The sequence below is a fragment of the Anas platyrhynchos genome, chromosome 3 (genome assembly GCF_047663525.1).
Source record: "Anas platyrhynchos isolate ZD024472 breed Pekin duck chromosome 3, IASCAAS_PekinDuck_T2T, whole genome shotgun sequence".
In the NCBI taxonomy this organism is placed as follows: domain Eukaryota; kingdom Metazoa; phylum Chordata; class Aves; order Anseriformes; family Anatidae; genus Anas; species Anas platyrhynchos.
In genome coordinates this window covers 3,837,616-3,862,661 of record NC_092589.1, presented here as the reverse complement: position 1 = coordinate 3,862,661, position 25,046 = coordinate 3,837,616, and the positions used below count along the sequence as shown (strand labels likewise).

The 25,046-nt window shown below is 44.6% G+C and overlaps 1 protein-coding gene across 2 annotated transcripts; it reads left to right on the top strand.

Annotated features, from left to right (window-relative positions):
- The first annotated feature begins 135 nt into the window (after positions 1 to 135).
- On the top strand, positions 136 to 18,744 carry BUB1 (BUB1 mitotic checkpoint serine/threonine kinase). 2 transcript variants are annotated; one of them, XM_027453195.3, is made up of 25 exons: positions 136 to 230; positions 347 to 406; positions 496 to 640; positions 900 to 1,096; positions 1,675 to 1,715; positions 2,808 to 2,914; positions 4,330 to 4,379; positions 4,507 to 4,697; positions 5,580 to 5,740; positions 6,088 to 6,422; positions 7,312 to 7,364; positions 8,967 to 9,104; positions 10,103 to 10,195; positions 11,143 to 11,233; positions 11,615 to 11,687; positions 12,323 to 12,503; positions 13,071 to 13,149; positions 14,174 to 14,367; positions 14,609 to 14,749; positions 15,448 to 15,563; positions 16,912 to 17,073; positions 17,225 to 17,382; positions 17,475 to 17,652; positions 17,916 to 18,022; positions 18,450 to 18,744. In XM_027453195.3, exons 1-25 carry the CDS (start codon positions 214 to 216, stop codon positions 18,643 to 18,645), a joined length of 3,264 nt encoding a protein of 1,087 aa, XP_027308996.3. In that variant the 5' UTR covers positions 136 to 213; the 3' UTR covers positions 18,646 to 18,744. The 2 variants fall into 2 exon arrangements, with proteins under 2 accessions (XP_027308996.3, XP_071891175.1); XM_072035074.1 differs by lacking the exon at positions 136 to 230 and having other exon boundaries at positions 245 to 406; positions 496 to 615.
- The last annotated feature ends 6,302 nt before the right edge of the window (positions 18,745 to 25,046 follow it).

The following is a 25,046-nucleotide window of genomic DNA, read 5'->3' as shown; positions in this document are numbered from 1 at the left end:
GCCCGGCCCTGGCTCCCTGCTGGCACTCAATGGGGGGGGCGCGGGGCGGGGCGGGGCGCGGGGGGCGTTTCCCGCCGGCGCCACGGGGAGGGGGCGTGGCCTGAGGGGTGGGCGTGGCCAAAGGGGGCCGCTCAGCGATTGGTGGAGGGGGCGGCCAATGGGGAGGCGGCGCGCGGGGTTTGAACCGGCGGCGGTTGGGGCTGTGGCGGCGCCATGGAGGAGGGCGGGCGGTGAGGGGACGGCGCCGGGGGGCGGCTGTGAGGGGGCTGGGGGCGGCCTGAGGGGGGCTGGGGGGGGCTGGGGGGTGGCTCCCGGTTCCCCCATCCCCTAACGTGCCGCCCCGCAGGAGCCTGGAGGCTCAGCTCCGGAGCTATGTCGGCAGCGACCCGCTGGAGCCGTGGGACAGGTGGGTGCGCGGGCCGGGCCGGGCTGGGCTGGGCCGGGCTGAGGCGTTTGGCGATGCCTGACGCGGCCCCGGCCGTTTCCCCCCCTCAGGTACGCGCGGTGGCTGGAGGGCTGCCTGCCCGCCCCGGAGCGGCGAGCGCGGCTGCCCGGGCTGCTGGAGCGGCTGGTGGCGGAGTTCCTGCCCGAGGGGAGGTACCGCCGGGACCCCAGGTTCGTCGGCTACTGCCTGAAGCTGGTAGGTGCGGGCGGCGGCGCTCACCCCGCCGTGAAGGGGAAGGGCAAGCGCCTTCCTTCCTAAAAGGTTCCTTTTGAAAAGCTTTCTCGTGAAGCTGCTTAGCTCGTGAGAAACATCTGCCAGCTGTTTCTATCTTAAAAAATAAATAAAAATCTTTCTTAACGTGAAAAGTAAGAAATTGTTCCTGTTTTTTACTCTTGTAATACTCCTGTAACTTCCCTGGAAGTGCCTACGGGTTGTGTGTTTTTGTCTCGTGCAGGCAGAGTTCATCAGCTCTCCGTGTGAGTACTTTGACTACCTGCATGGGCAGGGAGTCGGTGCAAATGCCTCTGCCTTCTATACTGCTTGGGCTCAGCAGCTGGTAAATGAGGGCAACATGCGCTGTGCAGTAGCTGTCCTTCAAAAGGGATTTCAAAACCAGGCACAACCACGAGAGAGCTTGGAACAGCTGTACTGGTAATTCTGATGCGTCTTTTACTTACAGAGCTATTTAGATAGTGTTCGGCTGTTTTTTTTCTTTGCTATAGCACAGAGCGTATATACACCAATGATTATTTTTGTGACAGGTGGGTATAAGCTTAAGGATGGTTATTCTTTGCTGTTCAGTATGTGTTGTCTGTTTTAAAGGGTGTACTGGGAAAGCCTGTACCACAGTGCCTTAAGTGAAGCAGAGTCACGAAAGAAAATCCTGAAACTGGTTGATCTGCTTCTTGTCTATGTTCTGTTAAATAGATCCAAATTAAAGCATATCTTGGATTTATTGAGTGTGAGCTTTGTTAATTGCTTATCGTGAGATATATTCACTCAGCTGATGATAAACAAGATTTTCATCTCTTGCCACCTATTGCGGAGTTGTTTTGCTTTTCAGAATGTAAAACTACTAGGATATGTTCAGGAATATGTCCTGGAAGTTATGTGAGCATCTTAGTGTTTGATTTCTAGGCATGAGGACTGTACAAGGAAATCAAAGGTTTCTGGGCGTGGGTGGGGGACAGGTGACTTAATGATAATAACTGATGTTTCTTGCAATTTAGCTGGCTGCAGAATTACGATCCTCAGAATCCTCCTCTGCAAGGTGAGGCTACAGATCATCTGCCTGTGAACTGTACCTCAATTGGATGAATCTTTTCCCTTGATCAGTGGATTTTGTCACTGTGAAGGAAGCTGTTCGTGCTTCCTTTCTCTTAGCCCTTCTGATGTCTAGGTGGGATTAATAGTGCTCTGTTTGGGGAACCTGCTGTATTGATTCTATTCTAGCTACGGTGTTAAAACGTCCAGCAGAGATTTGTTTCAGTAAAGCAGCTGAAGGCTGAGATGTTGTAATTTCAATATGAGAATATTCCTATAATTAGGAGTGTGAACAATCAAAACAGAGAATGTGAGTAACAGCTCTAAAATTAGGGAATTAATAATTTAGAGCAATAATATTTTAATGACAAAACTTAAAATTAAGTTTGAAGAGCTCGTGCTCCTTACCACGCATAAATGGTAGCTGGGTCTTCTATCATTGATACCGCAAATGATAGCGGTGTCTTCTCTGAGTGTAAAGATGTTGCAGGAAGCATGGCCGAAAGCACAACAGACACCAGTAGAGTCACATCATGCTCCATTTTATTGCCCGAATAGCCTAACTTTTACAGTGAACTTAACAGGGGCGGTTAGTGTCTCACACAAGATTATTGGTCAAAAGCACTCAGACAAACAACTACAAGAAAAAAACCCCCTTGTGATTAGCAATCACATAGACAGTGTCCTTGAAGCCAGAGGCTGGTAACAATATTCTTCTAAATTCCTCAACTGGGTGATGTGGGAACACTGTCATGGGAACTTCTCATAGTTGCTCTGGTAGCTTGGTTTGCTCAGCTGCAGCAAGCCATGGGATTTTTGCTGTTTCAAAAAATCCCTCAACATAAAGAAATAATAATATGCACTGTAGAGGATGCAACTGAGAGCTTTTGTTAAGTTCCAGAGCTAGTTGAATGATTACAAAGTGTAATAGGGTTCCTGTAGGAACTGTTTTTTACCATTTTCCTAGTTGTATTAAAGATTCTTAAGTGTATTCAAAACAAAATATAAATTTTTCAAATGCTTAAAGTTGTAAGTAAAAATTCATACATGAGAAAAAAGATTTCTACTTGTTAATGCAAGCCTGTGTAATCTGTCCCAGGTGCTGCTGTTATAAAACCACTTCAAACTTCACAGGCTGCAAATCAAATGTCTCCTCGAAAAGGTGTTACGAATCTTAACGATCCAGCATATACTTGCAATAATCAGGTAACAGGCTTGAGAAATGAATTAGTATGGGGGAGATTGTGAGACCCTTGCGTAAGTTTTGGATTAAAGAGCTTGACTGAATAAAAACATTAAAATATTCTAACAGTATCTTCCACGTCTAAGAAATGTTGCTGATGTGATGCTTAGAGCCTAAAACCTATCTTTGTAGAAATAGTTTCACAAGTATGGGGTCACAGTTATTAGTTACTCAACGCATTTCCAGTATCCCAGGCAGGGTGATGCATCCAGCTAGTTAGTGTTCTTTGCAGGGATAGTACTATAAATGGTATTTTGTCTGTTGTGACTGAATATCGTCCACAGTGAATTTCCATGCTACTACTTTTATATGCTATTGAAGAATAAATAAAAGATAATGCCAGAGGAAGAAGGGAAACTTCCAAAATGGTCCTTAGTGAGATGGTGGCTTGGCGTAGAAATCAGTCTGATGATGGGAAATTACTAGGAGATGACACTCTCATGGCTCCTGAGCCCCTCTGTGGAGGAATGTCAATAGAGCACTCTGTAGCTTGCCACGTCAGTGTGGAGCAAGTTCCAGCTGAGGTTCTTTTCATACCTTGTAGAAATTTTAGTTAACTTTTCAGCCCAAATTGTGTCACTCTGGAGTCTTCTTCCTCCATCCTCTTCCCCACAATAAAACCAAAAAAGAAACCGTATTAATTCTAACCCATCTTAGATAAGTACCAGAATGCAGCACTGTAGTTCTGAGGTTTGACGGAGCTAGTTAAATTTCTTTGCAGTTCTTTTGACAGAATAAGATGAAAGATGAATGGGGGGTGTGTGAAATTTAAGACTGAAAAACTGTGGGTAGGAAATATGTCAGCTTTCTCAACTTTGTCCCATTTTCTAAAGTGCTTGTGACTCTTTCAGTTTGGTATTGCCTGCAAGTACTAAAAGGTGTCATGAATGATTAAAGCTGCTTAGACCTCTTGCCTGCCTCCATACCCCTGAAATTGGATAGCTTGTCAAAGAAAGAAGTCAGAGGAGGCCATCCAGTCTGTTCTTTACAAACCCACGTGATCTAGAAATTACAGTCCTGTTTTTTGGGGACTAGAAAACGCCTGTTCAACTCCTCCCAGAATCCTTCTGAGGACTGCAGTTTCCAGAAGTATATCCTTGTGTCTGGATTCTCTGAGATCTTGCTCATTTTCCAAAAATTCTCAGTGATAACAGCAGACTCTTAGACAGTTAATTCTTCAGGATGAGCTTTCTCAGGCTGTGATCACTTGTATATTTCTCCTGATCTGTTTGTTCTTGCTATGCTCACTATGCTCATGGTCTGAATTGTCATCTCTTTGATCCAAATTAAATATTATGGACTTCCTGATTGCTAGTCCTGTCAAAATGGATGGCTAAATATAATGCTGGATTTCTTTCTCCCTACCCCACAACTTTAGGGTTCTGATTGTGCTGGTACTCAGTCCTGCTCTTCTGGTGAAAGAGAAGTGTAAGTTTAAAAAAAAAAAAAAAAAAAAGAAAGAGGGGAGGGGGCCTCACTTTTTGGGAAAAAAATAACATATTCCCCAGAACAAATCCAACAAACTTGAACAGAGCTTTTTTATTTTTCCTCACAGAAAGTATGTGACATACCTCTCCAAATCTGAAGTTCTTCCTAAGTCATCATCTGCTGCTGTTGAATGTGAGCAGGTTGCAATGTATAATAAAAACCTGCTCATATGTGAAGGCTCTGAACTTTCATTTGAGGAGCTCAGAGCCAAGCGATACTTCATGAAATGCGAGCGCCTCAGAAGACAGAAAGAACGCGGTATTCTTCTTCTACCTATTTCAAAACCATTCTTATGTTCTTGGAAAAGTAGCACCTGTCTGTATTCATGTCTTTTCAAGCTCTGTTGAAGCCTGAAAACTTTCTCAAAGGCCAGATTATCATCCCTGTACAAAAACAGGCTGTGGTAAGCTAGGAAACATTAGTAAACAGGCCAAATGACTGACGTGTAATGGTGTCAAGTTGTTTTCAAAACCTTCAAGGACTTAATTCCAAAACTGTCACGATGCTGACATTTAGATTTTAAGCTCATCCTTTTGGTTTTGTTTTTTGAAGCCTCGATTTTCTTAAGAAGTGTTGTTCCTTCTGAGGAAATTGCAGGCAAGTACAGACAGCTCTTAGCAGTACTAAGTTACCCTGATGTGAGTTGTATCTGTGGCTCTGTGCTTACCAGCTGATACCTATAATTCAAGATAAAGAATATCTTTGTTCCTCTTTGTAGTCTGTAATCAGAGTCCAGAGTATTCTTACCATTGTGTTTCTAAATGCATATTTAAAACAAGTGTTTGGGTGTTTTTTTTTTTTTATTGCAGTAGTTATGTATGATAATTCCCAGCAAACAGCTCTCCCTTCAGGGACAGCAGGCTCCATCTCCACTCAGATGTTACCAAAGGGTTGCTTTGATAGAATTTTTCAGAGCTTAGTGTTCTTTTGTACTGAAGATGGGAGGCATGAGTATGCTTGCAGTAGGAGCACTGAGGCTGGCACTCTAAGTGCAAGAGAGGTATCCTGGCCTGTGAACTCCTAGAAGCATTAGGGCTGCTGCTGGTGTCCAGGCTAGTGTTGAGATAATGTTGTGTAGCTGTCCCTTCTCATCGTTTGATTTAATATCTGGTTTACTTAATATCGACATTTCTTCATTAGAAGAAGAAGAGAGGGATTCTATCAAAAGAAAAGAATCAGCTGTCCTTGAACTGCAAGCCCTGCAGCAGAAGCTGGAACAGCTCACTCAGCTCACCAAAAGTTTGGAGGAAACCAGACTGGAACCAGCATCTACAACGTTAGCTGAACAAAATAAGCCGTCGGTGAGTTTGGGCTATGATAAATAGGAGCAGTCCTATTGAACTTGCTGCATAAAATTTAGCTGCGCTTTAAATGGTAACCCAAGCACTGTGTTAACCAAATCTGGAAGTCAAGGTTGCAATATCTGACTAGTATAGATACCTGGCATAACCTTAAATACATGATGAAACACTTTTAATTGTGAAACCTCAAAGATTGGTTTTGCTTCTCTGTGATCTAGTTTTAGTTGCATGTGAAAGTTCTCTTAAGCATGATAAGCTATTCTAGTTATGCAAAATAAAAGGGTAAATGGCAATGTTTATACATGTGTGGGTTTTTGAGGGTAAAATAGTATTTTTCATCTCTGAAGGTATATTCACATGTAGCACCTAGCGCAGCTCTGCAGCAGAAATGGATGGCATCTTGTCAAAGCTCAGGTCTGCAAACCCTCCAAGGGCTGGTGCCAGACCAGCTTCAGTCAAGCACTTTGTCATCAAATGCTCTTACACTGAAGTCCATGAACCCAGTTGGCCACCAGATGAAATCTTCCTTGTTGTTGGAAGCAACATACAAGAAGGACACAATCAAAACTCAGCACGAGCTTGGAGAAGTCCAGAAGAGTTTGTTACACTCTCCATTCAACGGTGCTCCAGCTCAAGAGCAGGCGCGTCCTGACTCAACTCTTAATTGGATCACTGGAGAACAGTATGTATAAACAGTTTGATTCTTGTTCTACAAATTGTGCGGTCTTCTGTAGTTACGCTTTACCTGAAAACTAGCTTGAAGAAAGGGTTTTTACTCTTCTGAAAAAATCTGAATTAGCCTGTGGAAACCAATATTTAGACGTAGATCAAACTCTTATAACTTAGGATCCTTACTTCAGTCTCTAATTCTTTTCACCCCATGTTTTAGTTGTAATAACTAAGAACAAATTCATTGCATAACCAAAGTGATTATTCAGCATTTGTGTCCCTGGCATGCCCGAAATAAACAACAGAATGTGCTTAGTTCATGCAGATACCAGATGTTACAACTTGGCTGCAAATGTCTCTGGAAAAGAAAGTGCTTTTATTTATCTTTTGCACTTTGGCTTGTGTGACAGATCTAATGCATGAAACAATTTGGGGGGTGGGGGGGGGACCAGAAACCTAGGTTGGCAACAAAATGGGCATGTCTGAGTAGGTTTGACTGACAAGGTGAGGTGAAACAGAAGCAGTTGTCATTCACTTGTATAAGGGAGACAAACTATCCAAGAATACTTAATGCCTGTGTTTTATCTTTTTTAAAGGACTCTGCCTTTTGGGTTTTGTTTCTATTGGCAACTGTGTGAGAAACTTGGAGGGCCCGGGGGAGATATAATAATTTTCTAAAAAGTTCTTTGACTTCATTTACGTGTCCTTTGTGTGGAAAAAGCAGGATCCCTGGTTGTCCTTTCTGAGATGTTTCCTTTGTTCTAAGCTGGGAAAGGACCCTGTACTGCTTAAAATGCATTATTATTAAGTCCTGAACTGAAGCTGAACTTTTTAAAAATAATTTAATTTAGAAGAAAGGTATTTATTTCAAGCTCTAACGGTTTTTAATTTTTCATTTGAAGGCGCTCTAAAAGGAGATCCACTGGACTAGCTACTTGTGTGGATGTGAAGGAAGGTAATAAACTAACTCTTGACAAGACCAGTGCAGCTGATATGACTTCGCTGGCTGGAGTTGAATAGCACATAGCTTTTCAGTTTTGGTAGACCTAGACCATCTTACTTGAAAGTTCTTGAATATTCAACATAAATGTGTACAGGACTTTATCATGTAGTTCTACCTGATGACTGAAGTCTCACACCAAATGTGTGGGACGGCACTATTTCAGTATTTGCATTTCCATTCCCATTATGAATAAGACATAATTTTTTTCTGGTAACTACAAAGAACACTTAATTTGGGAAAGAATTTCAATAGTTAATTGTAAAAACAACCTAGAAATTTTGCTTTTAAAGTGAGATTACCTATTTAATCTGTAGTAGGAATTCTGGATCTTCTGGAAAAAATACAATGAAGTGTGTTGGATGTATATGTGAAATTATGTGGGATACATATGATGCAGGAGCAGAAAGTGAATTGTATGACTTCTTGAGCTTCCATTACTACTTACAGTTCTGCATTTAGATGACCAAGATGAAATATTATGTTTTTAACTTCAAAGGAATTTGTGTGAGTTTTAATACTTTGTTAGTTGACTCTTACTGACCGTGTGTTTTCAGTCATTAGTGACTGGGCACAGTTGCCACCAGTAGATACTGGTTTTAGCGGACCACTGCTTTCCAGGGAAGATGACCCTTCTGAGTGGCTAAATGATTTGCCCTTGGGAGGGGATTTTCCTCAGGTTACTGGGAGCATGTTTTCTCTTCCTAAAGAGGTGATGTGGCAGAGAAATGAGACTAAAATGCTGAAACTTAATACAGCAGTAACCTGGCTGAAACAGTGACCCATAATACAAAGGGAAACAGACTATAAGATCCACTAATCACTTTCAGTTTTAAACTCTTAGCACTTACAGGCTGTTTATACTTCACTGTGTAAATTAACCTTGGCTGGCTGGGAACTCTTGAGGTCTCTGACATAATGCTTCCTTCCCCTAGTTTCTGTCAGAACCTTCAGGGACTTGGGGGCAGACCTTAGAGTAAGAACGTGGGCAAAACATCCTTTTCCATGTCACCTTTTGCTAGGTCCCTTACCCTACTGAGCAGTGGGTTCAGTTTCCTTATTTTTTCTGGTTCTTTTTTTTTTTCTCTACAAGAAATGGTTGTTGCCACATCTCTCACTAGTTCCAACCCTAGTTAAGCTTTTTGACTTTCCTGACTCCATCCTTGCATGTTTGGGCAACGTCTCAGTATCCTTTCCATGTAGCTGGTCCCTGTTTCCACTTTCTGTGCAATTCCTTTTTAGTTTGAGCTCGGTCAGGAGTCCTTTGTCTTCACTGGCTTCCTTCCTGCTTAACTGTGTCAGAACGGATTGTTCCTGTGAACTGAGAGCATCCTCAAAGACCACCCAGCTGTCCAAGGTCCATCCTGCCCTTCAGGGCAGTCTCCCTTGGGAACAAGCAGATCACTGAACAAGCCAAATTCTGCTCTCCCAAAATTCTGGGTTGTCATTCTGCTACTCCTCTTGTTTACTTCTCTTGCTAACATTTTGCTGGCTACTGAAATGTTGATAAACAATCCCAGGCTAGTTTAGAAATGATCTCGCTGTTTTCTTTTCTAGCATCTAGAGTTGGAAATTCTTCCTTTGCTTCTGGAAATGCTTCTCAAGCTACACCAAATACCTCCCTTGGAGGAGCAACACAGGCAACGCCATTCAAAGTGCAACCTTCACCTACAGTTCATACCAAAGAAGCATTGGGTAGGCATCTGGAATAATATGCTAGTTTCACTGGAATTAATGGGGTCTTGCCTGGTAACTTTTAGTGGAACTGAATATAAAATGAGGCTATGTAGCTATAGACATTTACACCTAGAGGAAAATAAAATTAATGGTACTGGTACTCTTCTTCTGCAGTTGACTTGGTGACCCAACATCATCTTCCAAGACAGGGGCAGTAAAACTCAGCTCAAGAAATAGCAGCCTTAGTAACATCCCAGCAGCCACGTGTTGTCAAATTCTGAACAAGTCACTGGTTATACACCTGCTAGGCTGCTTTGAGCAGCATGTTCAGCTGAGTTTGTACTGTTGGTGACTCTTGTTTCTGAGATGATGACTTTCAACAGGCTAACGTGGAAGAATGATAGGAAGTTAATAACTTGACTCTTGTTGACATCAAGCTTCCCTCAGAGTTCAAACCAGGGTGCCTTATGCAAAAGTTTTTTGTTTTATAGGATGAGCGTTATCAATTCTAAATGCTGATTTTTCAAAATCCCACAATGGAAATTGTGACTTTTTTCTGATATCAGATGTAGAGTGATAGTACCCAGAAGTTACTCTGTTCCTTTTGTGTGCTTCTGCCATGTTCTTCTGTTTTGGTAGTAAGCCTGTTAACTACTACTATGTAGCAAACAGCTACTGCTGAATATAAATCTGTAAAAAGAAAAACCAAAAAGCTTGTGGTATGCATTAGTTATCCAAATCTCTTAAAAAATAAAAGAACTTCCTCCTTTAGAAGAACCAAAAATCTTATCTTTGAGAGTATGAGGGTTTTTTTAGGGAGAAAAATTCATGGCACCAGCAGATATGCATTGGTTAAGTCTAGTCTTCCTGCTCAGTTATCTGGAGTGTTTAAATGCAAGAATAAGGAATAATAGTTTACTGGCATTTGATAAATCATAAGAATCATTCAATTCAACTATTACAGAGCGGATAAACTTTATTGGGTGCATTCATGTATTTTTCTTTTCTATTTCTAGGATTTCTAATGGATGTGTTTCAAACACCCTTCTCACCTGAACCATCTCTTGAAGAAAGTGAGGAGCAATTTGAGGTCTTTTGTAGAAAAAGGGGTATGTACCTTTTTTTTTTTTTTTTTAGTCCTATGTCCTTTATTTCACTCCTATGTTTCTTGCATACTCCTACCCCTGTACCCCGTAATTTTGAAGCAAGTAGTTGTGTGAGTCAGTGTAAAGCGAAGAAGCAATTTCTCAACCTGGTAGTGCATTTGATTTATTGACAAGTTCTAAATGTTGATGCGCAGTCTAAGACAGGCAGTAGTACTTTAATGCTAGCAGCCTATTAACATCATCATTAAATGTTGCTTCTCTGTAGACACTTCTGTGGTATTTAAAACCTGACTTTGAAAAGTGCACAGCTGATCCTTCATATGAATAAAGCTTTGTTTCTAAGCCATTTTGCAAGCTAGATGTTAGTCTCTGAATTTCCAGCTTATCAGTAACAGTTAAGTCTCTCTGAAAGCTAGGTAGTGGCTTATGACAGTGAGCTCAAGGATATTTCACAGCAGCTCAGATGCAGCCAAGGAAGCTTCTGTATTCCTGGCCATTCTTGGTTTTCTGAGATGGAAAAATCTTCCCCATTTCCAAGCCTTTATAAGAAAGACCAGTTGAGTGGTAGTTCTGAGGATGCTCATGGATATAGCCGTGACTGCATCTCTTACTCTGGCTTTAAGCACTTGCATGTTTACCTTGTTTATCTGCTTCAGTTTCTTTTATTTTTTAAAGTTTCTATCCAGTCTTTACAAGAAAATAAGTTATATCTATTTCAAGTCCATATGTGCCAAAACTAACCTATTATCAAGCCACTGACCTTCCTCAAAACAAGCATCTTTACTTCTAAGGGGTGCCTCGCTATAGCATGTCTGTGCCTGACCAAAAATAATTGTGCAGTATGCTAAAAGAGAAGGTACAACTTCAAGCCCCTCAGCTGCTTGGTTAGGGGAAAAATGTGACTTAATATAATCTCCACTGTGTGACGATCGGTGATCTCTTATTTTAAGAGCCTGATGGAACCTCGAAAGTTAATGTTGCTGCCCCTGTCGTGCCTATGTTTTCTATCTTTGAAGATGAGAATGAAAAAGAGAACAGCAGGTAAGGAGGAAAAAAAAGCAACAGAGCTGTTTATTAAGAATTACATATAGGATTGATTCTATTCCATATAATTTTGCTATGACTGTATTTGCAGTATGAGGATTGGCTTGAATAAAATCAGTAGCAGCTGTGGGGAAGTGGCATGAGAAAGCTGTAGCTGCTTCTCTGTAGAATTGCGCAACTTTCCTGTTTGCACAGTGTGCTTAAGATGCTTAATTTTCTGGACAACTGAGGATAGCTTGTTTCTTGAGCTACTGCAACTTCTGTTAGTATCCACAAATGGCTTTCTTTAAATAAATAAAAGCATCAAATCTTTGTTATGATCAGTCTGCCTTGGAAGGTTTCTGGGGAAAAGTTATTCTAAGCTACCTGTTTTGTCAGAATCCCACAGCGTAAAAAGAAGTCAGAAGAGCCCAGAACTATTGGACAACGTCCCTTGACTGACTGTACAGAAGTGAGTGTTTGATCTTATTGCAAGAATTAGCCTTGATGACAGGTTAGGTAGTTATGTTTCTGTTGTCCCAGTCCCTCAACAGTCCTACGAATGATATTTTGTTAAAGCCTACCTACCCCTTTCTGTTCACTGATAGCGGGATGAGCTTTTTCACTTGTTAATTTTCATAAAAATTTTAGGAGCTTAATAGTGGAGACCTCTATTCGTAGAACAGATCTGACTGCAGTTGAGGTGTAGATTTGGCATCTCTGTAGGGAAGGAATGACAGGGAGAGGGAACGAGAAATGCCTGAAGTTGTGCTAACCACCTGACAATTTTCATAGCCAAGGAGATGCATGAAACTTCGGACTGCTTGGATGCAAGTGAGAAGCTTCTTCAGATTCTCCTATGACAATTTTTTGATGTCTAACATTTTGCTGTGGAACTGATTATTGCCAACACACAAGCCTGACACAAAACTACATAAGACTGTGATTTAGGCTATGCTGACTTTCCTTTATTTTTCTAATAACATAAGTTGACACATTCAGACTCTGCATTACTGAGACTGGAGGCTGCTAGTATGTTACAGTGTAGGTCTGACAGGACAGTTTTGATGGCTTAACGTAAATCTGCGTGTTTATTTCCCTGTCCAGGAAGAAACAGGGACACCAGAGTTCTTGAGGGATGATTATACGGTGTGGAATGTACCATGTAGTAATAAAACATTAGCTGCCAGTCCAAACAACACAAGAGACTTTGCACGAGCTGCCCAGCTTGTATCAACACCATTTAATTACCTGTCAGCACCTTCACGACAAGCTTTGGAGGACAAAGGTAAAATAATGAATACTTCAGGTTCAGAGCATCTAATTCAGTGCCGTGTAACTATTTCTATACCCTACTTACCTTGCAGGCCTTGCCAAATACAGCGTAGGCTGTGCTGCTGCAACTTCTGAATGCAAATTCATTGCAGAACAGCTTCTGGGAGCATGGGCAGACCCAGCACTTAAATTTTCCAAGAATTTCTTTAACTGGGGATGAAGAACAGGTGGCAAGAGACAGGGGAGCCTTTGGCTGTGCTGTCAAATGGCTGTTCTGAGCTATTGCAGAGTTCTCAGAGTTCAATTGACTGAAGTCCAGGCATCATCCTCTTCAGCGAGGACCATTATGCTTGTCTATCCCTCTTTCAGTCTTGGAATACTCTTCCCTGAAGAAATCCAAGCTATTGTCTTTTCTTGTATGTTTTAAAATAAGCTTGTTTGATGCTTGCTCTTGTGATACCTTAGCAATTTCCACATCTGCAGTGTGACTCTACCCTTCTTGTGTTGGTAATAATACTCTGAATGTGCTTGTCTTTTGGGATAATAAGCATGTGCTATTGTTACTGCTCCCTTTGTTCAGCTCCCAGGGATGACATGCTGCAAATGGATTTGGAGTCTTCTGAAGAACTGCACAAACAGGCAAAAACTAAGAAGCTAAGGTATAGCGTTGACTTGCTGAGATTTTCAAGATTTCAGGTTGCAATGCAAATTTATGCCAGCATAGGCAGCTCTGCTGTGCTGTTCTTGGTGCAAGCTTTCCAAGCAATCTAGAGCTAACATATTTGAATAAAATTGCTAAGATGTACGCTAGTAAACAGTCACTCTGAAGTTGCATGAACCTGGGCGTGGTGATTATGTCCCTTGAAAAGCTCCAATGATTTAATTTTTCGTCACACTGTATGAGTATCAAGTGCTTGAACAATTGTACTGATTCTTTTAAGTCTCTTTTTGCCCCTGGGGGGCGGCAATAACTGCTAGTTGGTAGCACTACCGCTGCGTTTGGGGAAGCAGTGTTTGCAAGGCATGTGGGTGAAACAGACACTTGGAAAATGCTTGACTTGCAGTATTTGAACTTCTACAGTTAATGGAGTTAACTTGACCTCCCCATAGAACCTTGTGTAATAGTTTTCTTGGGAGGCTCAGCAGTACCTTTTCTGTAACATACATCTCTCGCTCAAGTGTGAGGATAGACGTGTTGAATGATTCCATAGAGATGGTCAAGAAGAGAACATATGATGTGGCTTTGAAGGCTAAGGTCACCTTGTTGATTCTGCCAGCGTGCTTCCTGTCACGGGATGCATTGCTCAGTGTATATGGATATAGAGGCTAGAGCAGTTCTGCTGAGCTGCTAGGTGTGAGGTAGCTCTGAGCTAGAGTGCCAAGATCTACAGAAGGTTTTGTCAGAGAAGTCTGCAGGCCTTATTGAAGAGTAAACGCATAAAGTAATCATGAGCAAATATGAAATGCTGATAAGTCTGCTAGGCTCTGTCCTTTAACAGATTTAATTGCTGCTTGAAGTAAAAGATGTAGATAGCGTATGGAGGCCATTATTGAACCACACCCAGAGTTCTTAAGGTTATGGCAAAGGTTGCAAGCATGGATGTGTGATGTACGTGTGGCTTATTGAAGATATCAAAATGCCGTGGCAGTACTGTCAATTAATATTTTGTTTTAAACATGTAGCCCTGCTCTTGAACACATCGCAGAACAAGGAGAACCTCTAGGAAATGTTACTGCTACCGCTGCTTCTCACAAATTACGTGAGCAGACTGCCACTAGTAGAGCTGAATATTCATCTGTTGGGGTGGACAAGAATTCCTATGACAAGCTGTCTGGAACTGAGCAGGACAGGACAGCCAGGACTAGTAGAACTTCAGGTACTATGGTTTTCTTCTCTGAAGTTTGAGACTGGAGCAGCACTTTGTTCCAATGTGCGGGTGGTCACTGTAGTAAGTCAAGTGTCTTGTGGGTCCTACAAGGAGATCACTGCTATGTACGAGATAGGAGGGAGGACAAGTGTGAATCAATTATACTCCTTCAAATATAAGTGTGTGTGCTGCTTCTCTGAAATGACACTTTCTTTATTTCTTATTCTTAAATATTGTTCTTTCTATGAAGTCCTTGTTGAGAACCCATGGGATACGGAATTGATTTGCAAATTCTTATCAGAGCTTCCTAAACCACTCAATACCTATGACAACTATTTTGAATGGAAATCTGCTCTTCCAACCATCAAACTGAAGACTGAACTCCCCTTGGGTAAGAGCTACTTGATATGTTTCATTTCGAAGCACTTGTTGCAGGTTTTTCTGGGAACTCCTGAAGTATTTTTCTAATCCAGTTTACTTATGCATATATCCAAATAGCTTCCAGGTTATCTAAACCTCAAATATGGAATTGGACCTTTTTGTTTGCTTTTTGAAATCGGAACCTAACCATTTTTGATTAGGTATTCTGAGGAAGGAACAAAGATACTTTTCCTAGTTTTCCTTTCCTGGTAATTTGTGACATACACACTGGTATAGTATATAGTATAGAACTGGTGTTCTGTACACTTCGTATAGAACAGCAACAGTCCTCTGTCAACAAAATCCGTATGACAATAATTGCAACACACTTCTATGACTTAAACATCAATGTTTACTTTTTAAGGAATGCACTTTAGAATTTGATCACTTCCAGGGAGTTGAACTAAAATAGAAACACTGATTTTAGTGTATGGCACTTCATAGCACTCTTGTTCTCTTCAGTGATTGCAAGCTCTCTTTTATTGAAAGCATGCCTAGCAAGAACAGCAAATAGAGAAAGACTAGCACTAGGGTTAAAGCAACAAGTTGATTATGGCCGGTGCTTCCAACCCCCCAATCTGTCCCCCTCCTCCAAGTATTAAAGTCTCATCTGCGAAGTTTGCAAGCAGTGCTTTGTGTTGTTAATCTCTTTTTTTCCACCTCATAAAGGTTCTAGCTCATTCCACGTGGACTGCTTGGTTGGAGAAGGAGCTTTTGCTCAAGTCTATCAGGCTTCCATTCTGGATGCCAGTAACCCTAGAAACAATCAGAAAGTAACATTCAAGGTAAGTAGCGTTGTTTCAGAATAGTTCTGCTGGAAAATTCTGGAATTTTACAGTAATCTGACACCTCCCTGGATGGATTTTGCTGAGATTTATTTACAAATATGTAATAAAACATATTGGAATATCCTCAAAGCCTTGTTCAGTTTGTGTGCTGTAATGTCCAACACATTCTACATGGGAAGTTTTTTATTCACCTGCCTGAACTTCCTCGTGATCTTCTTTATATAGCATAGTCATACGTATCCTGGCTATAATTCTTAGTCTTTAGGGCATCTTACTCAGCTGAGCAAATGGATCTATTTGTGTGAAATGCTCTTAGTTCACAGCAAACTAAATTGTGTGTGAATTAATGATAAAACTGCTCTTTCTATTAGGTCACAGTGAAAGAGATGCTTGCTTCCAGATGCATGCCTGCTGGCTTTCCACAAGTATTTTTGTGCTTTGTGCAGCCAGCCTGTTTGGTGGCTGCTGGCTGTTTTATACTCTGGGTGATGCCTCTAGGGTGCAGTTTTCTTAACAAGCGAGCTTGTCTAGATGGAGGTTGTAGATTGAGCAGCTCTCTCCCTGCTCTCCCCTTCTGCAGCCTGCTTCAGTGCAGGACTGAGCAACAGATGATAGGATGTGCTTTCATCAGAACTACTGCCAAAAAAAAGGTCTGTGTAACTACAAGGTCAGTTTAGCCCAAGAGGGTTATACTTGATCATGCAGCCCTGCATCTCTACTGCTGGCTGAAAGCCCACATGCACTTAATACAACCTGGCTGAAATGTGGCTGTGTGATTGGGTTGATACCCTACCCCCTTCAAATCTGTTTTTCCTACCTTTGGAATCTTATTGTGGATCTCCTCTGCCTCGTTTCAATCTTCCAACAAATATTTTTATTATAATACCTTAACTGGAAGTTTTCTGGTAGCTAAATGTAGTGTTTAAGAAGCTTCTTTTTGAACATCAGGCATTTAGTGTTAGGGAGAGGAATCAAAAAGGCTCTTCTCTTTGGAACTCATCATAAACCAAACCTTCACTTAAAGCATACGTTGGCAGCAGGAGGCTAAAACATCAATGTTGCAAAAGGCTAACATTTTGAATAGCATTAAAGAGCATATAAGCCACAATGGAGTTGTGGCATGTAATTGAAGTAGTGATTCAAGAGGATTATTTGTTGAGTGGATTGACCTGAGGTTAACTACTTGAGATGTAAGTCTTTTATTTGATCAAAAAGAAGTGTTTAGGAACTTGGGTCTGAAGTTTAAGAAAAAAGCTGAGAACTGCTTTTTTTTTTTAATTTACTGGTTATATTAAAAAAAAAAAAATTAACAGATATACCTAGTACATTACGTTTTTGGTTACAGGTCCAGAAGCCTTCCAATCCTTGGGAGTTCTACATAGCAACCCAACTCGTAGAAAGACTCGATCCAAGTATACGCCATCTTTACATCCGCTTTTATTCTGCTCATTTTTTCCAAAATGGAAGCATTTTAGTTGGTGAGCTCTACAACTATGGAACATTGCTGGTAAGTGTGCTCAACTTGTGCCCTGAGTCTCTTCACTTTATGGAACTTCATTATGAACACAGTCTGTACTTACCAACATGGATATGTGATCCATATTGAGCTGTTTTTTTGTGTAGCTGATGGTTCTTCCCAATCTTTGTTTTGTACACAGAATGCCATAAACATTTACAAAAAAATTCCTGAAAAGGTTATGCCTCAAGCGCTTGTAATCTATTTCACTGTAAAAATACTTTATATGGTAGAAGAGCTCCATACCTGCAAAATAATCCATGGTGATATTAAACCTGATAACTTCCTGCTTGGAGAAAGGCAAGTATTTCACTTTGCTACATGTGATGTCATCATATCATGGTATTATAGTCTGATGCTTATCGAATTGCTGCTTCTCATCTTGGTTGAAGGTTTCTGGATAATGATACATGTGACATAGATGGCCTCTCTCATGGCTTGACGCTCATTGACTTGGGACAGAGTATAGATATGAAACTATTTCCTGAAGGAACTGCGTTTACTGCAAGGTGTGAAACGTCAGGGTTCCAGTGTATTGAAATGCTGACACAGAAACCGTGGAATTACCAGGTATGAGGTTGTGGAGACAGCCTGAACGTTTGGAGCTTAATGCGTACATTAAGCATATGAGTAGATGAATTACAGAAATATTAGACTTCTGCACTGGTGCTGTAGATCCAGCTCAGTGCTCCAGGGGAGCACTTACGGAGCTTGCTCTGTTGGCTCCAAGGATTGTGTTTTTTGGGTTTCTTTTTTGTTCTGAGTTTGCTTTTTTGCAAATTTTTAGTGGTTCAGGTATGCATTTTTAATACGGAACTTGCGTATACTTTTAGACAGACTACTTCGGCATAGCAGCAACGGTCTACTGCATGCTCTTTGGTACCTACATGCAAGTGAAGAATGAAAATGGTGTCTGGAAGCCTGAAGGTTCCTTCAGAAGGTTGGTGTCAAGTCTTTTTAAAATTCCCATCTGTAGGAAGATATATCATTAACCTCAAACCTGGTAGTAGTTTCTGTCACAGCTTTTGGCATTGTTTGCCTTTACCTCTCAGTGCTCTGAAAAACACAGGTTTGGTGCACAGGAACTGCCTCACAGAACTGCCTTTACTGACTAAAGTACAGGAAGCCTTTTGGCAGTGGACGTGGTGAATTGCATTGCATCCTTGGCTTCTTGCTGCCTGGAAGGAGAAAAAATCCCTCTGGTTTACTAAGCAGCATGCCACAACGGAAACTGTTCTGTTACAGGATGGTCTGCAGTTGCTCCAACCTGTAGATGGGGTGGGAACGGGTAAATGCAGGAAACAGTACTTTAACAGTTAAACCTCTTTTTTGATGCTTTTTTTGGTTGTTGTTGTTGTTCCTTCCAGGCTTGCCAATGCTGAAGTGTGGAAAGAGTTCTTTGACAGCATGCTAAACATACCAAATTGCCATAGCCTGCCTTCATTAGGAGTTCTACGCAAAAGGCTGAAGGACTTATTTTGCAAGTCATATGCAAAGGAAATAAAGTTCCTTCGGAACAGACTCGTTGTGTTGCTCATAGAGCACAAACGGTCACGAAAATAAGCATTTAGCTTGCAAAGGTATTGAGAATGGAACATCCTGAATGCAAAATCTTTTTTGTAATACCTTGTTTTAAAAATAAACATTCTTGGGTTAGCTTCAGGAATGGTAACTTTCATCTTTCTGTGGTTTCATGAAAGAAGTTGCACAGAAATCTTACTGCATGGAAACTAAGTGTTAATTGAACTTGTGTAGTTTCAGTGTGGGAGGCACAGGCATGCTAGAGACTGACTGTAGTTGTAATAATATGTAGTGCATTTTGAGCAGCGGGGAAAGCAGCTGGTGAAAAAGGTTGTGCAGATGATGCTTGCAGCCCCCTACTGTGTAAAGGATTTAGTCCAGTCAGGCGAAGGGCAGACTGGTTTTCTTAAATGGAAAGTGTATGGAGGTGTTCAGGATGTGTTTTCCCCAATATGAAGAATGGTGAACAGAGCCTTCTGGGAGGAGCAAGTTGTTGGAAATGTGAATGTAATTCCAAACTGGGATCCTACCATCACGGAAGATTCCAGAATCTCTTCTAGAAGTGAAAACAGCAATTGGAAGCGAAATAGCCTACTCTAAAGGCTGCAGGAGGGTGAACTTGTTTAACTTGGTAGACTTCCTGGAAAAAACCCTGGATGGTAGGTGTAAGGAGGACAAATCCTTGTTCTCTTAGAAAAGCCACTGAAGCCATCTGCTAATAACTAACGAATAGGAGGGAACGCTCTTTGGAGTCGGTGATGAGATGTGTGCGGATGAGCAGCAGCACTCGAGAGTGCTGTTACTGCAATTCTTTGAGGTTTGTGGCTCATACATTCACAACTCTTATGCTCTACTCTTTCTCTCAGGAACTTCTAGGTTGAAAGAAACTGAGGTTAGCAGATGAGATTTAGATTAGATAGAACTTAAGTCACACTTGTTACTTTTGTTAAGTTTGCTTCTGACCAGTCACAAAAAATTATTAGAGACATAGGCAAAACCAAGAGACAAATGTCTCCCTGCTGGAACTGAAATGGTTGTTTTCTGGTCATTGTGAGGTTTTGTTTTCCCTTACTGTGGCAAAATGTTGTGGTAGCTGGCAGCTTGCTCTGGAAAACTCCAGAAAAGCATTCCTTTTACAAGTACCCTTTATTCTCTTTTCTTCCTCTAATATATTTCTACACATTTCTTAATTACAGCAGCCAATAAATATAGCAGTGCATTGCATGGTTACTGCCAAAGCAACAGGCTCACTTGAGTTTGTGTGAGGTTAGCTTGGCTTCAGAGATACCTTGTCAAATACAAAGTGTCAAACTAGTTTAGTTTTGCCCCAAATCACAGGAACTTCAAAAAAAAAAAGCTTATTTTTATTTGGAGTATTTGGAGCAATGTATCCGCATTTGCTTATATCAAGCAAATCTCACGGGGGAGGCTTTCTCTGCCTTCGCATTTCTTCAAAGTAAAAATTGTTCAAGCTATTGGTTCTTGTGGCTGAACCTTTAAAAGGACTCTGGGAACAGCTGGGGCAGGACGTGGTCTACAGGCACCAGGAAGGCAGGAATGAGCTATGGCTCATGCTCGTGTGGAGGGATGGTTCCTCTCAGGCTCCTCTTGCTGTGGAGTGACTTCATTTCTGCATCCTTTACGCTGCTCAGCTGAGCCTTGCTGCTGAAACATCTGTGACCTTTTCACAGAGCCACAGCTCTGATCACTCTTGAGGGCTTTCCAGCTGCACTCGCGTGCTGAAGTGCCCTGACCTGCCTTCACTTCTCTCTCCCAGGGCTCCCACGTGGTGGTGAAATCTCCCTGGCTGCCCTGTCCTGGGGCTCGCAAGGGCGCGCGCCGGGAGCTCCGGCTGCGTGCAGCAGGTGCGCCTTTGGCCGCTTGCCCAAAAAGCACACCGCAGCTTATTACTGCCTGCCTCCAAGCCTCTGTGGCTGCTGATTGATCTCGAGGAGTAAACACTGACTGTTCCTCGTGTGCTGGTGGCACTTCGCATTAATGCTGTACCAGCTGTGAGTAATGGATCACTCACGGTGTGCGTTTGACTGTCGAGAAGCAGGGACTGCTTGGAGGTTCCCATCAGTGAGGCACTTCTCTTCCTAAGGGCCTTGCTCCTGTGTCGAGGATGAAATGAGCTGTAACTGGGAACTGCAGGATCTGGAGTGATTCATAACGATGGCTTGTGGGAAAGATGAGAGCCAGCAGTCCTACGCGCCCGCCCCAGGGAAGTTAGCGTGCAGCACATGCACAGTGCCCCAAAATGTCAGTGTTCAGATGATGTCAGTCTGACTTTGCTACCTAGAGGATAAAAATGTTTTATCAGCAGCGTGTAGGCTGGTTTAAAGGTTTTGGGTAGATGAGAGCCGTTCTGTATTTTGCATGCAAAAATGACAGTAAAAATGTTTATATCATTTGAGAGCCTCCAACCTTAAAAGAAGGGGCTGATCTGGTTCGCGATGGCTGACTTTGCTCGGATTCAGTGTTGTTTTCCTAAGTCTCACCTGTAAGTAGCCTGTTCCTGCTTCTTCCGCAAGTTGCCATTTTATGGGGACCTTTCTCCAGCAGAAGCGCCGAAGTACAGCTGCCCCACGCTGCTCTCAGGGCTGGGTCTGTATTCTAAAAGCATGATCCTTTCCCCTGAGACTGGGGCCTTCCAGCAGCATGTGTGATGTGGGAACTCACCCAGTTCTAGCCCTGACATCCCCAGCACCTCTGTGAGAACTGGCTGGGAACCAAAGCCCCCCCAGAGCTGCAGGGATGAGCTGCACACAGCCCCAGGTACAGCGGGGGCATTATTTTATTTGTGCATCTATCCACAGGAGGGAGACAAACAACAGACTTTCATGAATCTCCCTGGTTTCACTGTGCTGCAGAGGTATTTTGTTGTGTCAGACATTCTGCCCAAGCTGTTAAACTTGAGGAACACCCTGCAGTTGGAGAGGTAAAATAAACCCAGGCTGCCCAGCACGCTGGCTGGGTGCTGGGAAAGGGCAGGGGCATCCAGCTTGCGAGCTGAGCCTTGCCACAACCGGGGATGTGGAGTTTGTTTTTCATAGGCCTTGCTATTCTGAGACAGCGCTTTGGCCTGGGGACCGCAGTGGGAAAGGCAGCCACGAAGCAAGCTGAAATTGCAGGCTGCTGTGCATGTAGAGGTACCGAGAAACTCTTGTCCCGTTGTTTTGATAAATGAAATTGCACTGTGGAGAAGCCCGTATTGGCGGGAGGGGCGTTGACCACAGCACACGTGTCATTTTTGGTAATTCCCTCCTTGTTTATCTTCTCCTGGCTCCGCCATTCCCTGCGGCTGGCGGCCGCCCAGCTGCGTGCCGCGGCGCTCTCCTCCCGGGGCATCCAGCCCGCGCTCCCTGGGCCGTGGTGCTGGCACGCTCCCCTTCCCGCGCCGTGCTCTGCCTGCTGTCGCAGGGGAAGCCTCCAGCCTTGATCCCAAACAGCCGGCTGCCCCGTCAGCTGGAGCGCATCAGCTGGAGCAGCCTCCTCCAGCGGGTGGAAACATAAACACCCGGCGCTGGGGATTTTTCCTCCTCCTCCTTCTCCTCCGTTTACTTTTCTTACGCGCGGAGCCAGAGCCAGCTGTTCCCCATCCAGGCGCAGATCTCTGCCAGGGCTCACGCGCTCACAGCATTTCGTTCATTGTAGTGCAGCCTCCTCCAGCGCCTCTGTGTGCGGAGAAGGACCTGGGGAGGCCAGAGCTGTCCCTGCCCGCTTGTATCACCCTGCACGCAGCCCACACGGCTGGGGGGGGTTCAGGTGCGCGCCCCACGTGTGCGTCCTCCCCGGGGAGTGCAGGTGGGGCCCCAGCAGCTGCACCCGAGCCTCCAAAACCCAAATGTCAGGGCTGTGCCTGCTGCCACAGAGCCTTCGCCTGCACGCGTGGGTGTAGGAGTTTCACATCGTTATCTACTGGGGGAAGGGGGGAGCTGAAAGCTGCCCCAGCCCCTGGCTTGAGGGGCTCACTGAGCCCCCCTCTCCCTGTGGACACTGAGGATGCCCCTGGGGCCATGCTGTATGGGCTGGGGGGCTGGAGGCACCATGATTTTACCATCCTGGGCTCTCTCTGCTTTGCTGCAAATTCCTCTGGCTGTGGGCTGGTGGGGGGACCCTAAGGGTAGCACAGCTGGTGGGGACAGCTGGGGCCACTGCCCACGCTCTGCAGGGCTGGGTGCAGGCTGCTGCTACCCGTGGTATTTTCCATTGAAAAGGGTAAAAGCATCCCAGGACGCTGGCTGTGTGAGCAGGGTGACAGAAGGGTGGTCGGGGGGGCGGCAGGGGCCTCCTGTTTTCTAACCGACTTTAAAACAAGCTGCTAAAAAGGAGCTTTGATTAAGAAAAAAAAAAGTGCAAAAACCCAAAACCCCAGCTGGCAAGGCTGATGTTTCCTCTGTGTGCGCCGAATCCACGCTGATGAAGATCTCTAGGTATCCCCAGAGTTGCCCTTTAGAGATAACTCATCTTGGGGCCTCCACCACCCACGCCCAGAGGAGAGATTTCCTGGCGCGTGGGTGGCTTGCTCTTTCTTCTGCAGAAAACCCAACTTTACTCATTTTTTGTTCTGTGCCATGGTGCCCTTCATGAGCCCAGGGCCCCTGCCGGGGTCTGACACTTGCTTCTCTTGTTTTCTCTAGGGCTTGCTGGTGGCCACCCAACCCTGGGCAGCCACGGCCTGAGCCCTTGCTGCCAGTAAAATCTCCCTAAACCCGGCTTGCCAGGCACCGGAGTTCTCAGTTCCATTTAAAAAGGGGGAGAAAAGGAAAGGCAAAATTTGAAGTTAGAAGTTGCGGACGCCTCCCTATGGAGCCAGACGCACGGTAACCCAGCACCTCTCCCCCGTCCCATGGGCTGTGGCACTAACATCCCCCCAGGTCCTGCTGACAGCACCTGGGTGTCCCCAGCTCGAAGGGGCTAGGGTGGCACCTTCACCCCTCGTCCCATGCCACAGGTAGGGTTTTTGGGGTGCTCCTAGCAGGTGCCAGCACCCAGTGCGCATCCTACTGCTGCTGGAGCATCCACGTTATCCCACACCCCTGCCACTCCCCAGCACCCTGCTTCTACCCAAGAAGCCGCCTCCTTCTCCCAGATAAGCATCTCCCTCTCTTTCTCTTGCCCCGTGACATCTTCGAGGCTCTTCAGATGATTCACGAGCAGGTCTGCGCCTGTTGGTGTGCTCGGAAGGCTGAAAAATGACAGCGTTTCGCATGAAGCGTGCCCCTGTGCCGCTGCGCTGCGGTAAAGGTCAGGCTCCAGCACCGATTCAGATAAAGCCTCGTATTTAAGGCATGTGGCTTAAACTGATTTTATCTGCCAGCATCGAGTGAAATAACATTTATCACAATGGGCTGGAGAAGCAGAAGTCATTTTTTTCCATTCCTGGGTGCCGCACAATTTAAAATATTTGAGCTCAGCGAGCAGCTGAGTGCATGGGGTGTCTGTTTTTTTTAGTGCTCTCCAATATCGTGGGCTTCCAGCTCTCCGCAGTGAGGGTGTGCTGGCAGCACAAGTGGCCCCTAGCTGGGTGCCGTCTCCTTTTCCCATTCCCTTGTCCCTGCGGTACTGGGTGCCTTGGCCCTGGGATGCTCATGGCCATGCTGGTGTGGCGGAGCCAGGGTGCGAGGCTTGCCGGCAGCCTGCCGTGCCAAGGCAGCACCTCCAAAATCTATCCAACGTTCGATCTGGCGGTGGATGGCGCAGCCGAAGCCTTGAGGTGGGACAGAGGGAAAGGCTGGGTTTCTGGCGGGCTGAGGGCACACGCAAAGGGGCCAGAGGAACACCGGGGTGACCCCATGGGGTTGGGGACCTAGGGCAGGCGCTATCCCCACTCCTCTCAGTGTTCATCCCAAGCAGGTGCTGCTGCTGGGGTCAAGGCCTCCGAATGATGCCGGTGGCTCGGGCGGTGCCCAGACCTGGAGTGTTTTTGGGGGGGTGGGTGAGAGCTGCCCTGCTTTGCAGTTCCCTGGGGCACAGGGCCCTGGTGCGCATCCCCAAAACCGTGCCTGAAGGCGGGCTGTCGCCGAGGTGCAAGGGCCGGCCTGTTCCCGCAAGGCGTTTACCCGACAGCCTTTCTGTTCGCGTGAGCCACCCACGCAGAAACCAAACCGAAGGGCGAGGAGTAAATAGCAGAAGCCTCTGCCTGTCGACGCCGTGCGTGCTGCGCTGCCTGCCTCTCCCCCTTCTCGCTCAGCCCTGGCTTGACCCCAGGGGCTGGGTGTAATGGGCAGCCCCGAGCCTACACCTTCATCCCTGATGAGCTTTTCCCAATTAATCGCCCCTGGGTGGTGGTGGTGGTGCCGGCGGGGGCGGCAGGGCCGGAGGAAGCTGTGGTCGGCTGCCACAGCGCAGCTTGGAGTCTGTCACCACACAACATGCCGGCGGGCGTTGAGGCGAGGCGCACCTCGAGCGAGCCTGCCTCTGCCCCGCTTTTTCCTCCC

Bases quoted from the DNA above. Each gene is read 5' to 3' on its own strand.
- BUB1 (XM_027453195.3), top strand. The intron at 407-495 runs GTGGGTGCGCGG...TCCCCCCCTCAG, and splicing joins CCGCTGGAGCCGTGGGACAG to GTACGCGCGGTGGCTGGAGG. The intron at 4,698-5,579 runs GTATTCTTCTTC...TTTCTTCATTAG, and splicing joins CAGAAGACAGAAAGAACGCG to AAGAAGAAGAGAGGGATTCT.